At 52.4% G+C, this 15384-nt stretch overlaps 1 protein-coding gene across 4 annotated transcripts in view; it reads right to left on the bottom strand.

The window, feature by feature from the left end:
* The window catches only part of HIPK2 (homeodomain interacting protein kinase 2), a 204958-nt gene that overhangs the window by 61681 nt on the left and 127893 nt on the right, over positions 1 to 15384 (bottom strand). For all 4 annotated transcript variants that reach the window (XM_047762979.1, XM_047762981.1, XM_047762978.1 and 1 more), the window contains exons 3-5: positions 2023 to 2146; positions 1622 to 1741; positions 101 to 187 (exon numbers count right to left, since the gene is read on the bottom strand). In XM_047762979.1, coding sequence (XP_047618935.1) covers positions 101 to 187; positions 1622 to 1741; positions 2023 to 2146 — 331 coding nt within the window. The remainder of the gene's footprint in view (positions 1 to 100; positions 188 to 1621; positions 1742 to 2022; positions 2147 to 15384) is intronic.

Raw genomic sequence — 15384 nt, 5'->3', positions numbered from 1 at the left:
AGGGTTGAGTAAGGTGGATTTCTACCCGCCATCCTGTCTTACTCTTGCAGAGGTCTTGCTTGTAAGAGGCTAACACGGCACAGCCACCCACGGAGCTTACCTGGGCCATATCATCTAAACAGTTGAAAATGTACTTCCTTGCTTCTTTTGACTTAATCCCCGTCTCTGCTTCATGGTCATCTGGTGTCTGATCAAGAGAGGCAAACGCTCATTGATAAGGTGAATTATTTCCCAGCCACGGTGGCGCAAACCCTACAGCGTCTGCCTCTCCCAACAGGAAAGAAGCAAAAGACTTGCCCACCTTTTGGAAGAGACTTGAGTGACCTGCATCCTACTTACTTTCTTTTCTTTTCTTTTTTTTTTGTTTTTTTGCCTTTTTCTAGGGCCTCCCCCGCGGCACATGGAGGTTCCCAGGCTAGGGGTCGAATTGGAGCTGTAGCTGCTGGCCTACGCCACAGCCACAGCAACGCCAGATCTGAGCCGCATCTGCGACCTACACCACAGCTCACGGCAACACGGGATCCTCAACCCACTGAGCGAGGCCAGGGACCGAACCTGCAACCTCATGGTTCCTAGTCGGATTCGTTAACCACTGAGCCACGACGGGAACTCCTGCATCCTACTTACTTTCTCTCGTCGTGCTCCACACTAACTCACTCATCCTTCTTCTTTCCTTCCCGTGAACAGCTCTGAGTCTGGTCTGGAGGGTCCCCAGATGAGCAGGATGTGCCACATCCCCGCTAAGCTGACATTCTTCCCCAAGTTCAAGGGATAAGGTCAGATTCCACAGGTGGAAAGGCAGAAGCCCTTTTCTGCATGGTTTGATTTTTAAATTTAATTTATCAAACTCACCCTCACAGATGCCAAAGGCCAGCCTCCGGTCAACAGCCTAAGATGCTTGCTTAGCTTCTGAATCTCTTTTCCTAACTCTTTTGCAACCACTGGCCACATATTATCTTTAAATGTATTATAGTTTGGCTGTGGTTTCAGTCAAAAAAACAAAACAAAACAAAAAAACAAAACAAAACAAAAAAACCACCCACCCACATCCTTGCAAAAAAAGGAAGCACCTAAAATGAACATAAAACACCCTTAAGATCTGCATTATTTTCTCCTTCCCAGGAAAAAAAAAAAGTTAATTACGAGGCACAGATCAAAGTGAAAGCAAAATATGTTTCCATTAGAGTCAAACCATGGGGTTTACGGTGTGCAATGGGGCGGCCACACCACCTGCCCGCTGGGGGACCCCTCCCGGGAGCCTTCGGATGCAGCTAAGGCTGTTTCCTCTGCCTGGAAGGCCCTCTTCATCCTCCCGACCCCCTGCCACCGCGGGTTAAAGGCGCCCTCCTCCGGGCTCCCCCCTTCCTCCGCTCCTGCTGGGAACACGGCTCGGGTCACGGGGAGGGGGCTGGGCTGGCTGCACGGGTTCGGCCTCCCTCTGGACTGGCAGCTCCTTCAGGGCGAGGGATGGTTCATGTTTCCGGCTCGGAACCCACCAGATCTTGGGAGGGGCGCCCTCAGAGGCAGAAGGCCAAAGGCAGCAGGGCCGGCCAAGCGGGGCTCCTGAGCATTCGAATGCATCCGCCCCGTGGCCGAATCCAAGGGAGAGCCTCCTACCTACCTTCAGCCGCCACAAAGGATAGGGCGAGTCGGTGTCACGGTTGAAAAACCGAGTTGTCTTTGTCCCTGCGCTTAATAAATATTCTGCTGGCAAACCCTGCGTTTGTGAAATATACCGAATCTGCAAGAAAAGAGGAGAATGAAGTCAGGGCTTTTCCTGTCACCACACATGGGGTGGACGAATGGCTCTCATGCCTCTGAGAAAAATGACACTTTTCTAGGGAGGGAGAGGAGCCATCAGAGGAAAAGGGAAAAGAAAGGCGGATAAAGGGAAGCAAGGCGAAGGGCCGCAAGGCTGGGGAGACTGGGAAAACACCCCACACCCCCATCCATCCGCCAGGTCGGGAGCGAGGTGCTGATGTGGACAGGGCCTGTGCGAATACCGGTGCCATGGGAACCCACCTGATCGTACTCTGAAGCCCCTGGATACAGCGGCCAGCCCAGGAACAGCTCCGCTATGACACAGCCCAGGGACCACATATCAATTGCCTCACAAAATGGTAAACCAAGGATGATCTCAGGGGCCCTGAAAAGGAAGAATGGGAAAAAAAAAAAAAATCATGAGCGATGCGGAAATGTGGGCAGCTATGTGTATGGGAATTCCACAGAAAATCCAAGCTTTCAAGCCTGGGGTACTGCGCCTGACCCCTTCGAGGGCCTGTCATTCTCACGCTGGGTTGCCATGGTCCCTGCATCCTTTGGCCTGGTTCTCCCAACAGCAGGGAGCCTGGCTGCATGGTTGGCTGAGATAAAGGGTCGGTCTGTGGCTCTAGAACAGACCCAGAGGGAAGGAACCACGTCTATTGATCTCATCACCACGACATGCCGGCCAGATGAGCGAATACCACTTCACGGAGCGCAGTTATCTTGTGTAGCGGAAAACCTGGGAACCAATCTCTAGACAATGCCTCGTTTTTGGAGAGGAATTCTGAAGGACAGGTATTCTATTTTCAATAATACATAAAACAAGCGGCCTCCGCCAGAAGAGAATTAAAGCCAATAACCGGTCATGCCAACAAACCCTCCCTTAGGAATTTGCATCGCCCTTTCCCAAGGAAATACTATGTTTTTTTATGAGCTTCTAAGAAGTCAACCTAAAAAGGTCTCTATTATAATGACAGAACCCTATTCCTGACACATACTTTGGGTATCAGTCAGAATTCCATGCTAAGCTCTTTCCCAACCGTAGAAATTCTGTTCCTTCACATGATAAACCAGGTTACATGCTGGAATTTCTGAAGGAAATCACCTAAACTCAAAGGGAAAATGTCGCATGTGGTTGGTAATCAAAACCGTAGGTCACAGAGTTCTTCTTTTCTAGGAACTGGTCATGATTAGCTAGGGTTACATTTTGGAGAAAACCACGCTTCAAAGGTCGAGGCAACGCCAGATTCTCAACCCACCGAGCAAGGCTAGGGATGCAGTAAATGCTTTTTAAAAAACGAGGCTCGAAGCACTCTGCTGATACAGAAACGCACCGGCCCCACTCCGGTTTTCTCTATGAACTGCCTCCTTGATTCAGCGATGCAGGAAGAAACTATTCTCCTACCCTTTCAGCGGCCTGGAGTGGGGGTGCAGGGAGCGGGGGACTTTTCTCCATCTGGGTTATCTTGGCTCATCTAGCATACGAGGAGGGACCGAAGGGCTTGGGGCTCTTAGCTGAAGTTCCCCCTGCTTCCAAAGCATCGCCCCAGCTGCTGCTTTAAATCGGCTCTCGCTGCCCATCTTTTTTTCTCTGCAGAGTGGTATTGAAAAAAAACAAGACAAACGAGAGCCAGAATGTCTTGTTTCAAAGTCTTCTGATTTTTCCGATGTAAAAAGGCGTTTCTCCACTTGGAGCTGGAGCGTCAGCACAGCTGCCGGGTGCTTCTAGGGAACCAGAGTCACGTTCTGGGCAGCGAGCACTTGTCCTGAAGCCCAGGGCTGGGTCTTCCCAGGCTTCCGAGGTGCTGCAGAAGGTGGGGTGCGAGTGGCCCCAGGGCTGTTTAATGGGTCTTCCTGGTCCCCGTCCCCCTGCTGCGGGGCATCTTCCACTGCCAGTGTTCTTCCTGGCATCTGGCCCGTCTTTGGTCTTTGTCTCCTCCAAGCCTCGTGGCGGACGGTTTGTGAGAAGGTGGGAGCTGGCTTTTGCCCTCTGGCACTGCTCTGGGGGGTGCTGCAGTGGTATTATTTTTATTTTTATTTTTTTGTCTTTTTAGGACCTCACTGGACGCACAGGGATGTTCCGGGCTAGGGGCTGAACTGCAGCTGCAGCTGATCATTGTGTGTGACTGACAGATTATTGCCGGTAACCTCTGGCAGTGCAATCTCCTCAGAGGTGGAGAGAAAAAACACCCTGTATCTTTTAGAAAAGAAAAGAATATCCAAAAAGACCATTACAGGGCAAACAACATGCTTTTATTCCATGTGTGTCAGAACCTGCTTTTCTTTTTCTTTCTTCTTTTTTCTTGTCTTTTTAGGGCCGCACCCGCTGCATATGGAGGTTCCCAGGAATAGGCGTAGAATCAGAGCTGTAGCCTCCGGCCTACACCACAGCCACAGCAACTCGGGATCTGAGCCACGTCTGTGACCTACAACCATAGCTCAGGGCAACACCGGATCCTTAATCCACCGAGCCAGGCCAGGGATCGAACCCGAGGCCTCACAGATAGTCGGGTTTGTTAACCACTGAGCCATGACGGGAACTCCCAGAACCTGCTTTTCTTTCTGCTGTTACTGTTCTAGAGTCAGGTGTGTCCTCCTCCTTCCTGTCACATGCAGACTCAGACCTCTTCCTGGAAGAGGGATCCTGGTCTGGTCCCGAGAAGTCCCTCCCGTGGTGGCTGCTGCTGGCTCAGCATCAAGCATCTCAGCACCTCTATCCCCCATTCCTGTGACTTGTCCCTTCACAGCCTGGACCCTCCGTTCACCAGATCGGGTCTTAGGAACAGGCTGGTTTGGTTCCTTGGGGACATGTCTGAACTTGACCATGGGGCTGCCCTTCCTACCAGGTTAATCAACTGGTTCTTAAGCCCCTAGGCTGGCCACCGGGGACCTCTGGAAACCCATTTCCCGGATTCTGTTCCCTGATGAGCTGCACAGCAGAATCCAACCAGTAAGAGTGTCACGCAAAGCTCACCTGAGTGATGTTCTTTGGTTAAAAAAACACTAGATGTGGCTTTTGCCCACTCGCATCACACGCACGGGGCCTGTGAAAATTGCTCTCAGGCCATTTTCCGCCAGAAAATGAAAGGGCACCTGCTCACGGTACCGTGCTACGTACAGCAGGGTATTATTCCTGCCATGACCACGGTGAACGAGCGCTCAAGTGTCAGGCGGGATGGTGGGGGGACAAAAGAAACAGACGGCGCAGCCCTGTCCCGAGGCTGGGAAGCACAAGTGACAAATGAAGACACATACAAAATGCACACCGTGCACACACACACATAGGAAAACTCATCCAAGCACACGCACGTGCTCCAGCGTCTCCCATGTAAACAAATGAAGCAGGATGCAAGGACGAAACACGCCCAAACCCGATCCGACCTTCCCTAATCCCTCAGCTCCTAGCAGCTGTTGCCGCCTTTCTCTGTTCTCCTTCCAAAGCTCCATCTCTGGAGAGTCCTCCTCTCCCGAAGCTTTCACCGCTGTGTCTCCTGCATCTCCTCTCCCTCCTCTCGCTGGACCCCCCCGCCCCCCACCGCAAGGGCCCTGAGACCTTACGACCTCTCAAGTGTCCTTGTTGGCAGTGACCCTGTCATGTCCACTGGTCAGCTGCTCAGCCCTGGAACCCGAGAACCACATTTCTTCCTGCACGCAGTTGACCTTTCGTCCCCTTGTGAAGCCGTGCTCTTGGTTTTCACGATACCACGTGCTCCCGTGTCTGTCCTGCCCCTCTGCCTGTGGCTTGTCTGTTCCTTCGCTGGCTTGTCCTCCTCTATCCAACGGCGTCAGGATGGCGAAGCCCCAGCATCCCTCCCTTTCTCCACTGCTCTTCTCTGTAATGGTTGTGGGTGGAACTGTACCCTCCGTAACTTGAAGTGTGTTCTTACTTGGGAATCGAGTTATTGCAGATGTAATTAGTTGAGATGAGGCCACCCTGGAGCAGGGTGGGTTCTTGGTGGGTCCAATATGACCTGTGTCCTTAGACGAAGAGGGATGTGTGGACAGATGCAGCGGGAAGACGGCCATGCGAAGATGGGGGCGGAGACTGCAGTGACACTGCCACAAGCCAAGGCACGCCTGGAGCCCGAAAAGGCTAGAAAAGTCAAGGAAGGATCCTCCCCCAGAGGCTTTGGAGGGAGCGCGGCCCTCTGACACCTTGATTTTGGACTTCTAGCTTTCAGAACTGGAAAGAATAAATATCTGTTATTCTGAGTCACGCACTGTTTCCACAGTGCTAGGAAACAGATACCGTCACTGCAACCATTCCTACAGGTTTACCTTTTATTTTTTTTTGCTTTTTAGGGCCACACCCTCGGCATACAGAGGTACCCAGGCTAGGGAATCAGAGCTGCAGCTGCCAGCCTACACCACAGCCACAACAGTGCAGGATCCGAGCTGAGTCTTTGACCTACACCATAGCTTACAGTAATGCCGGGTCCTTAACCCACTGATCGAGACCAAGGATTGAACCTGTGTCCTCATGGATACTAGTCTGATTCACTACAATGGGAACTCCTATTCCTACAGGCTTAAATCCACGCGAATTTCCAAACGTCTGTCTCCATCTTGGACTTTCTCAGCTCTATGTTCTGGTGGCCTGCCTCTCCACTGGAATGCCCCACAGCATCTCAAACTTGGGACAGACATCCTCTCTCTGCTCCACCCCCACCCACAATAATTCCTCCCTTTGTCTTCCTTGTTTCGCTAAGTGGAATGCCCGCCCATCCCCCACGCCCGTCCCGTTATTCATGTTGGAAACCTGGGAATGATCTCCGATTTCTCTCTCTCCCCCTCCAAGCTCACCACCCAACTCATCAATATTGCAGCTCTGAAAAATATCTCAAAGTGGCCCCTGACTCTACTTCTGCTGCCAACGCTCTGGTCCCGGCCACCCTTCTCGCCTGGGGCTTCCTGTCCGGTCTTTATGCCTTGTCACCCCTTCCTTCGGTCCACTCTCTGCTATTCAGAAGGACTACACATCCCTTGCTTGAGGCCCTTCAGGGGCTCCCCGACACACTGAATCCCCCCCCCCGGCCCACGGGGACCTCCGTGGCCAGGCCCTGCCCAGCGGGGCGCTGTCATTCCACTCCACTCTCCCAGTTCAGGAAGAGGCAGCCCAGCCAGCTTCCTCTCAGGCGCTAAGGCCTAAGCGACTTCTGGACCCAGCGCTTTCATGAGGTGCTGCTGCTTCTGCCTCCAAAGCTCCCTCTGCTCGCTCTCAGGTGGCCGCCCCCTTCCCGCCCCTCAAACCTCAGCTTCCTTGTCACCGCCACAGACAGGCATCCCCTGATACCAGTGCGTCTCCATCCACAGGGCCGGAAATGTCACTTTACAGCACCTTCCCAACAACCTGCTCACTGTCTGGCTCCCCTGCTAAGTCCAGGAACGCAGCACCGCGGCTGGCATTTAGTAGCCAGCCACTCAATCCATGAGGATTTGCTGATTGAATAAACCTTTATTAAATGTAAGAAAGTGCTAAAATATGTGCTGCAGGTGGAAAGTTCTAAGGCAGCGCAAACAAAGGAGAGTGGACGGGGCAAATCCTCACGAAGGAATGGAAGCCTGGGGGAGGGGGTCAGGCCCCTGCAAGGGTGGAGGCCTGGAGGTGGGCCTGGCCTACATCCCCGCCCACCCGAGAGCAGCCCCGCCCACGGCGGGGACCAGGCTGGGAGGATATCTGCCTATGGGTGGTTCACAAAAGAAAAAAAAAAAAAGCCACCTAAGGTAGCAGGGGGCTGAAGAGGCTGCAGGATAACACAGGGTCAGGACCATGGGGCCAAAAAGGACAATCACCTCTTAACTCTCTTGAAGCCATTAGCCACTCAGCTCCCAGGGCTACTAGCTTGATGGAGCCCTCTTCCATCCAGGCCTCTCCTGTAACTCCCTACTGGTCTCCTGCCTTTGGTCTCCATCTTTTCCAATCTACCCTGAAACTCTCCCTCGTTTCAAAGGATGTGTCCTTTTCTCTGCACGCATGACACGCTGATCACGTTTCTGATACAGCTTGCTCCCCGCCCCCGCCAACTCAAATAACACCCCGGCCACCTTCTCTGTGCTGGCAGACCGGGCAATGGAGATAGACACACATCGCTGAACCGGTCCAATAAATACGAACTGACCAGCTACTACTGTACATACGTTTGGGAATCTGCCCTCTACTAAACCTTCTGAGGGGCAGGGGCTGTGTCTCGTGTGTTCTGATCCTCATTCTGGCACACAGCGGACTGCATAAAAATCTGCTCAACATCCAGGCCACAAGCCCTCAGGTGAGGAAGGCACGACCCTATCTGGCCCCTCCCTCAGTAAGCCCAGTTCCGCTGGCCCATAAGGCTCTGTCTGAGCTCCCGGAAGTTCAAAGTCAAGTCTAAAATCTGTTTGTTTTTTTTGTCTGTTTGTTCAGCACACCTGAAGCACATTTCCTAGTTGCTAAGGCACATTTACTCTTTAGTGAAGAAGAAACCATTCTTACCAATGTTTATTCTAAGCCAGAATTCAGTGGAACAATTCGACTGCCATTGAAGTGCCTACTACGCGCCAGGAACCGTGCTTGGTGCCGAAGACGGAAAAATAAACCAGACCCTACAGCCCCTTCAGGAGTGCACGGTCTAGTCAGAGGCGACAAGCAAGCCTAAAGCCAACACGCTGCGTGCACCCAGCGCTGCGGGGAGGGGAGGAAAAGGAGGAGGCAGGGCTCCCCAGGAGAAGTCTGAGCTGAGTCTTGGGAAGTGGACAGGTGGGGTGGCCTCCAGGCACAGGCCTGGGAGAGTGCGTGTCCTCCCCTGTCGCTCCCTCTTATCCTCCCCGCCACTGCTGCCAGGGGCAGTAGGGTGCTCACCATCCATCTGCAGAAGAAAAGCATCTCTCTGTTTCAACCCCACACCCTCAGCAGGTGCCAGTTTTCCCCGATGCCAGCACCATCTCGCTGGCAACACCTCCTATGACAAGAGGCAGACGACTTGGCCTTTCTGTTTCAAAGTTTATGTGCTTAAAAAAAAAAAATAAATCACATTCCGGTTTCTTGTACAGGAGCCGTTTCTATTCTCAGTTCTGCTCCACAATAGGCAGGACGGCTGGCTTGGGAAATGGTCTTTCCTCCCGGGCTCAGAACGGCCCAGGTCCCGTCGGTGACTCATGCGTCACTCGCCACCCCACGGAATCATCTTACAGAGGCTCCTCAGCGTTATTTTGGGACATCGAATACTTTAAACATATATGAAGTGTCAGACAAAATTTGCACCTAAGAAAGAGAGAGACTGTTCCTGCCCAACATTCCCACAGCAAGACACGAAAGCTCTATTTTCCTCTAGAAAGAGAAGAAACTGCCGTCATCTTCAACACACCAGGGATGAAGCTTCGCTGTTTCTCTGCACGGGCTCTCCCTCCGGCTGTGCACACGGCCGACAGGGCACTCGCAGACCACGTCCAGACCCTGGGACCCTCTGTGGGAATGACCCCCAACAGAAGTGTGGACAACTCCCCCACCAAGGTAAGTGGAAACACTCAGGAGCCCTGTGTTCACAGGCAGAATCCAGCTGTGGCTGTGCACCGACTTCCTGGTGCTGGCGGGAGGATGCGATGAGACAGAGCGTCACAGGAAGCAGGGGCCTGGCAATCAGCAGAGACGAAGCCACTTATCTATAACATGGCTAAGGCCATGTGACAGCAAGTAAATAAAGGGCATCTTTCCTGTTTGTTTGTTTCCTTTTTAGGGCTGCACCTGTGGCATATGGAAGTTCCCAGGCAGGGGTCGAATTGGAGCTGCAGCTGCTGGCCTACACCACAGCCACAGCAACTAGGGACCTGAGCCATGCCTGCCACCTACACCACAGTTCACAGCATTGCTGGATCCTTAACCCACTGAGCAAGACCAGGGCTCGAACCTGCATCCTCATGGATACTAGTCAGGTTCGTTACCCTGAGCCACAACGGGAACTCCAAGGCATCCCTTTTAAGGCCTGTTTTCTTCCTCCTAAGCTGAAACATGAGCAGAACTCTGTTTAAATCTATGAAAGCATACACATTAAACATTTTTGGTTCACTGACTTATATGAAAAAGTACAAAGATTAATTTCATCAACAACTAAGTACCTCTCATTTCATTTTAGTGCAACCCCCCACTTCCTCCTAGCGGGGTGCACTGCCCTAACCCTACGTTCCCTTTCGTGGTACAAGCTCCTCCTTGCCCAGCCTCCCCGGCCAAGTTCATGTCGCCATCATGCGCACAGCACGCTAATAAAACAAGTGCAAGGTTCACAGCCACTCCCAACTTGGGCAACAAATCTGCAACATTAATCAGAGAACACAGGAAGAACCGTGCATTGCTGGAAAGATGTTACTCAATTTCTCCGAGTTTTTATTTCACCATCTATAAAATCTGATTATGAATCTTCTTCCCCCCCCCCCCCGCTTTGTCTCTGCAGCAGCTTATGAAGATAAATGATGGTCAGCAGAACTATAAAGCAGTTTGAACTCCTTGGAAGCAAGACACTCTGTTAGTCCATGGTATTTTATAATCACTGATATTATAAGGTGTACTCGAATTGGACTGCAGTGAAAAAGCCCGTTCCCGCAAATATATGCAGATTGAAAGTAACCTCGGTATGGCTGGGGCAGAAGCGATCAAAATGTAAAATTGTATTTCAGATAGGTTGTTAAATCTCAAGTTTCCACCGCAAAAATAAGGAGTCTTGGAAATGCTGACATGTGCTCGGAGCCACTATCTGTGCTGGTGACCGGGAACGGGAGGCAAAGGATGACATCAAAGCAACACAGAGCCCTAAAAAGGGCGGAAATCTGAGGGCGAGGGGGAGGCTTCTCGAGAGAAGCTGGACCTCAAAGCCCAAAGGATCTGCACAGAAGGCAGCCTGAGGGTGGAGTGGTGGAGGGGTGAGTGGTGGAGGGCTTCACCGGCAGCATCCCTAAGAAGATGGGTTCACACCATGTCTGGGGGACTCAGAAGGGTCCTAGTGGAGACCACAGAGCAATCAAGGTCTGGCTAATCAAAGTCAACCTAGGACTGGGTTTTGAAAAAGACACAGCTTCCTCGGTGAATATGAGAAATGCAAGGAACAGCTCTGTCTTAGGTGCTGGGAGATGAGGACAAAGACAAAGAGACGCAGCTTCAGAAGTTCGACACCTGAGGGCCCCTACTGATGTCCATGAGGCTGTGTGCTGATGGGGATGCACGACCCTCCCCGGTGATTCTGCTGTAACTGAGTATCTCCAGCTCTACCAATAGAAATGCTCAAGACTTGAGAACGAAGCATCACATCCACATGGAAAGCTCATCCCACACCATCAGGATTTGGTCACGAGGTAGATGTCATTCTGATGCCCCCCTTGGGCCGTTTTCCAAAGGAAGCGAGCTTCCTTGATTCAGCCGACCATCTGCAGCATAATGTTAGAATCAGAGCGGACGTTTGTTGGATTTGTATTGGCAGCGAACACCTTGGCTCCGAATAAGACTTTCCTGGCGTGCACTAAATTGTAAGTATCTCTCCATCCCTTCCCCCGACCCCTGTGTTGACCCTGCTTCAGCTCTGCAAAGCACAGCACCAAAATCTCACCTTCTGGCTTATACACCAGAGGAAACGGCTGGATCTAGAACTCCAATGACTATAATTTCCAAAGGCTTCTAATGACGTTGGCGTAAACAGGAAACCAGTTCCCAGATGTCTGGTTCCTTGTAAATATCAATAAGAAATGTTGCCAGGAAGAAGGAACTTGAAATGACCCATTGTGGGTCATTTCAAAGATATGCACACTGCCCTGTAATTTCTTATCTTCTTGACACGCACTGCCACACTGGGTCACTTGGCCTGTCCCAAGCTGGGTGGCCCTGTACCTTCCAGTCTCGTTACTGGGGTTTTACCAGCCAAGGGTGGCTGGACAAAGTCTGGTCTTGCTTTCCAACACCCCATGGGACCATAATACTATCAGGTTTTTTACGTGTGTACTTTTTGCCAAAGGACATACTCAGTAAATGTTTGGGGAAGCACCTGTCAGCGAGGGAAACAGACTCTCAGGTTTTTGTGTGTATCTGTATCTAGAGATTCTTTTAACACCTGCACTTCTCCAGGTTCTTTTATAAAGTTGAAAAAAAATTGATTATGACGGTTAACAACACACATACACACACAGAAGTGCATAAAGCAAAAACATATAGCCCCGTGACCTGTCAGAGAGCAAGGCCCAGTGTCCCTACCCGGCGGGTGAAGCCCCGCCCACACACAGTCCACTCCTCGCACGTGGTGGTGACAGGTGGCCTGTCCAGGGGTGTATGTGCCCTGGGGCGGACCCCATGCCCCTGATAGGCTCTGCTGGACCAGAGTCCCAGCATGCACGCAGGGGCTCAGCCCGAAGGCCTGGGGCTGCAGAAATGACTTTAGCTGGTTCACTGTCTCCTCTGCTTTGCTGTTAGTCTCAGGACTGAAACTGTGTAGTTATTTTTTTCTTTCATTTTTTGGCTGCGCCTGCAGCATGTGAAAGTTCCTGGGCCAGGGATCGTACCCGTGCCCCGGCAGTGACAACACCGGATCTTTAACTGCTAGGCCACCAGGGAACTCCCGAAACTGCCTTTGGACCTTCCCCAGGAAGCCTCGTGGTACCGAGAAGGCCTAGCCGGAGTCACACTGTCACCTGCTGTCACCCTTTGCTTCCTGAGACCACACCCCTTTTCTCTGCGCTGGGAGGGAATTGGGAATTTCAGTTCCTGGGGACCAAGTGCAGACGCAGCCCCTCCACTTTATTCCGGGTGGTGATATGTCACCCCCACTGGAGTGAAAGTGGGATGTCAGGCCAGGAAGAAGGACGGGCCTCTGGCACACCTGAGTATGTTAATTCAAGGCTCCCCCTCTACCTCATTAAGAAGGTAAGAGTACTTGTGTGCACATTATCGCTGTCAGGGTAAAACGGACACTGGTTAACACTTGGCTTCGACAGGCCCACAGAGGGCACTCAAACACCTGGCCCAGGAAGGACAGGGCCAGCATGAGCCTGGAGACCAGCGCTCAGCCAGTGAACAAGGACAAGGCCCACCCTTGGGCAATTTCCCTTCCCTACAGCATCAGCTAGCTGATCCCGGGGCTCGTGGGGCTAAATCAGGAGGTGTTCTTATTTATTTTTATTCTTTTCAGGGTTGCACCTGTGGCACATGGAAGTTCCCAGGCTGGGGGTCAAATCAGAGGTGCAGCTGCCAGCCTACACCACAGCCCCAGCAATTCGGGATTCGAGTCGCATCTGTGACCTATATCACAGCTTGTGGCAACGCTGGATCCTTAACCCGCTGAACAAGGCCAGGGATCAAACTTGCCTACCTCCTGGATATCAGTCAGGTTCTCAACCTTCTGAGCCACAACGGGAACTCCAGGAGGCATTCTCCATGGCTGATGGATAGGGGTAAGCAAGACAGGGCCTGAAAACAGAAACCTGCTCCCTCTTTGAGCAGGAGATGCAGTCGGTGTCACTGAGTGGAGAACCACCAATCGAGAGAACAGGAGCCGAAACCCGAGGTGTGAAAAGAAGCCACTGAGTAAAGACGCCAAACATGCGTGGGAGGATGAATTTCCCCTGCAGCCACGGGGATATTCCTGTATCCTCCTCAGAGGCCTCCGCCCTGTATTGCACTGTTGGTAGAGAATTACAGAGAAAGAGGGGCCAACAAAGTTAATACGCTACCTAAGCAAGCTTTCAACTAAAGCCAGGGGCCATCCTGGCCAAGGGAGTAGGTTCTGGCCCACGAAATGCAGTATGTCCTGCCTCCGTGGGCGGCAGGTGTGAGCGGGGGAAGAGGAGCCAGGGGGATGAGGCTGGCTTTGCTCCTCGGGGAAGGGCACACGGTTCTGGCTTTGCCCAGAGATCAGACGAGCAGCACAGGAGCGAGGAGACGTCCTTCACCCAATTCTCCAGCAGGAAACGCTGCAGACATACCCAGGGTCGGTCTGTCAGGACCTGTCCCGGTAGGGACGGGGAGGTGGCTGGCTGGTGTTCCGGCAGGACTTAGAATGGGGAGAGTTTTGCCAAACAAAATGGGCATAAATCCCAGGTCTCTAGCCAAGGGCAACTTATTTAGGGAAAACCTTCCAATATCCAACTTTTGGGAAAGGCACTGGAAAAAAAACAAACCAAACAAAGCTCAAGTTTGCTTCCTTGTGTTTGGATGAAGGAGCAAAAAACAAAGCTGGTTTGGAGTTCCCGTTGTGGCTCAATGGTTACCAACCCAATTAGGATCCATGAGCTTGCAGGTTCGATCCCTGGCCTCGCTCAGGAAGTTAAGGATCCGGCGTGGCGGTGAGCTTGGTCGCAGAGTGGCTCAGATCCCATGTTGCTGTGGCTGTAGTGTAGGCTGGCAGCTATAGCTCTGATTTGACCCCTGGTCTGGGAACCTCCATATGCCGCGGGTGTGGCCCTAAAAACAAACAAACCGAAGTTGGCTCTTTGCAGCTCGCATTAGGGACTGCCGGAGCGCCGAGGACGCACCCTCTGAAAGGCACCTGAATCTTTGGTTCCTGTGGGACAGAGGGATGGAGCCCGCTGGGGACCCTACCGGAGAGACCCACAGCGAGCTGCAGCTTAGGGCCGAGGATGTCTGCGTCGGCGGAAGGGGAGTGAGCTGCTCCCCCAGATGAGGATCCCACGGCTTGTCTGCCCTGAGACTTTTTCTCACCCTGACCACGGGGCCTCTTTGCCATCTGAGCGCGGGACCTGCCCCCTGCCGGTGGAATGGATTAAAATGTTCCTTTTGTTCTCGCGAGTCGGGTCCGGAGAGCCAACGGGCGTGTGGCATCAGGGAGCTGCCCCGCGTCCATCAGCTGGGGCTCAAGAGGGAGAGGAAAAGGAAAGCAAGAAGGAAGAAGGAGGAAAGGAAAGAAGGGAGGGAGGAGCTGACTTGGTGCTAGAGCGAGAGGAAAGAGGGCAGAGCCCTCCGGACTCGTCGGAGCGCTCAGGACCAGGGGCCGCCCCCAGGGACCCCCTCCGGGCCGCTGTCTACTATGTGCCCCTGGCCGGCAAGGCTTCCAGCTCTAATCTGGCCTCCTCCAGAGGAGGCGCTTGCCTATTCGGTGTCCCCACAACACATCTCCAGCCCATCCACGCCTTTCCCTCATCCCGGTCCGGGTAATTATTTCTCTTTTTTTTCTTTTTGACTTTTTAAATGTCTTTATTAAAAGACAGGTTGTTTATTCCTCTTTGCCTCCTTCCTCACTGGTTTTCATGACACAGTTCACCTGATCCTAGAAGCTTCATCAGTCTAAACAGATTGTGGCTTTTCTTGATCAGTTCATGCTGTGTGATGTCTTGAAAACAGTTATCTTACCTACTTTTTTCTTTTTTTTTTGTCTTTTTGCCTTTTCTAGGGCCACTCCCGCGGCATATGGAGGTTCCCAGGCTAGGGGTCTAATTGGAGCTGTAGCCGCCGGCCTACACCAGAGCCACAGCAACGCGGGATCCGAGCCGCGTCTGCGACCTACACCACAGCTCACGGCAACGCCGGGCCAGGGATCGAACCCGCAACAACCTCATGGTTTCTAGTCAGATTCGTTAACCACTGTGCCACGACGGGAACTCCCCCTAATTATTTCTTAAAAAGAGGAAAACTGGTCGGTAGCTTCTCGGCTGGATTGG

Source organism: Phacochoerus africanus, chromosome 16, assembly GCF_016906955.1.
Source record: "Phacochoerus africanus isolate WHEZ1 chromosome 16, ROS_Pafr_v1, whole genome shotgun sequence".
Classification (NCBI taxonomy): domain Eukaryota; kingdom Metazoa; phylum Chordata; class Mammalia; order Artiodactyla; family Suidae; genus Phacochoerus; species Phacochoerus africanus.
Note: the sequence above shows the minus strand (reverse complement) of the source record. Positions and strands in the feature narration are given on the sequence as shown.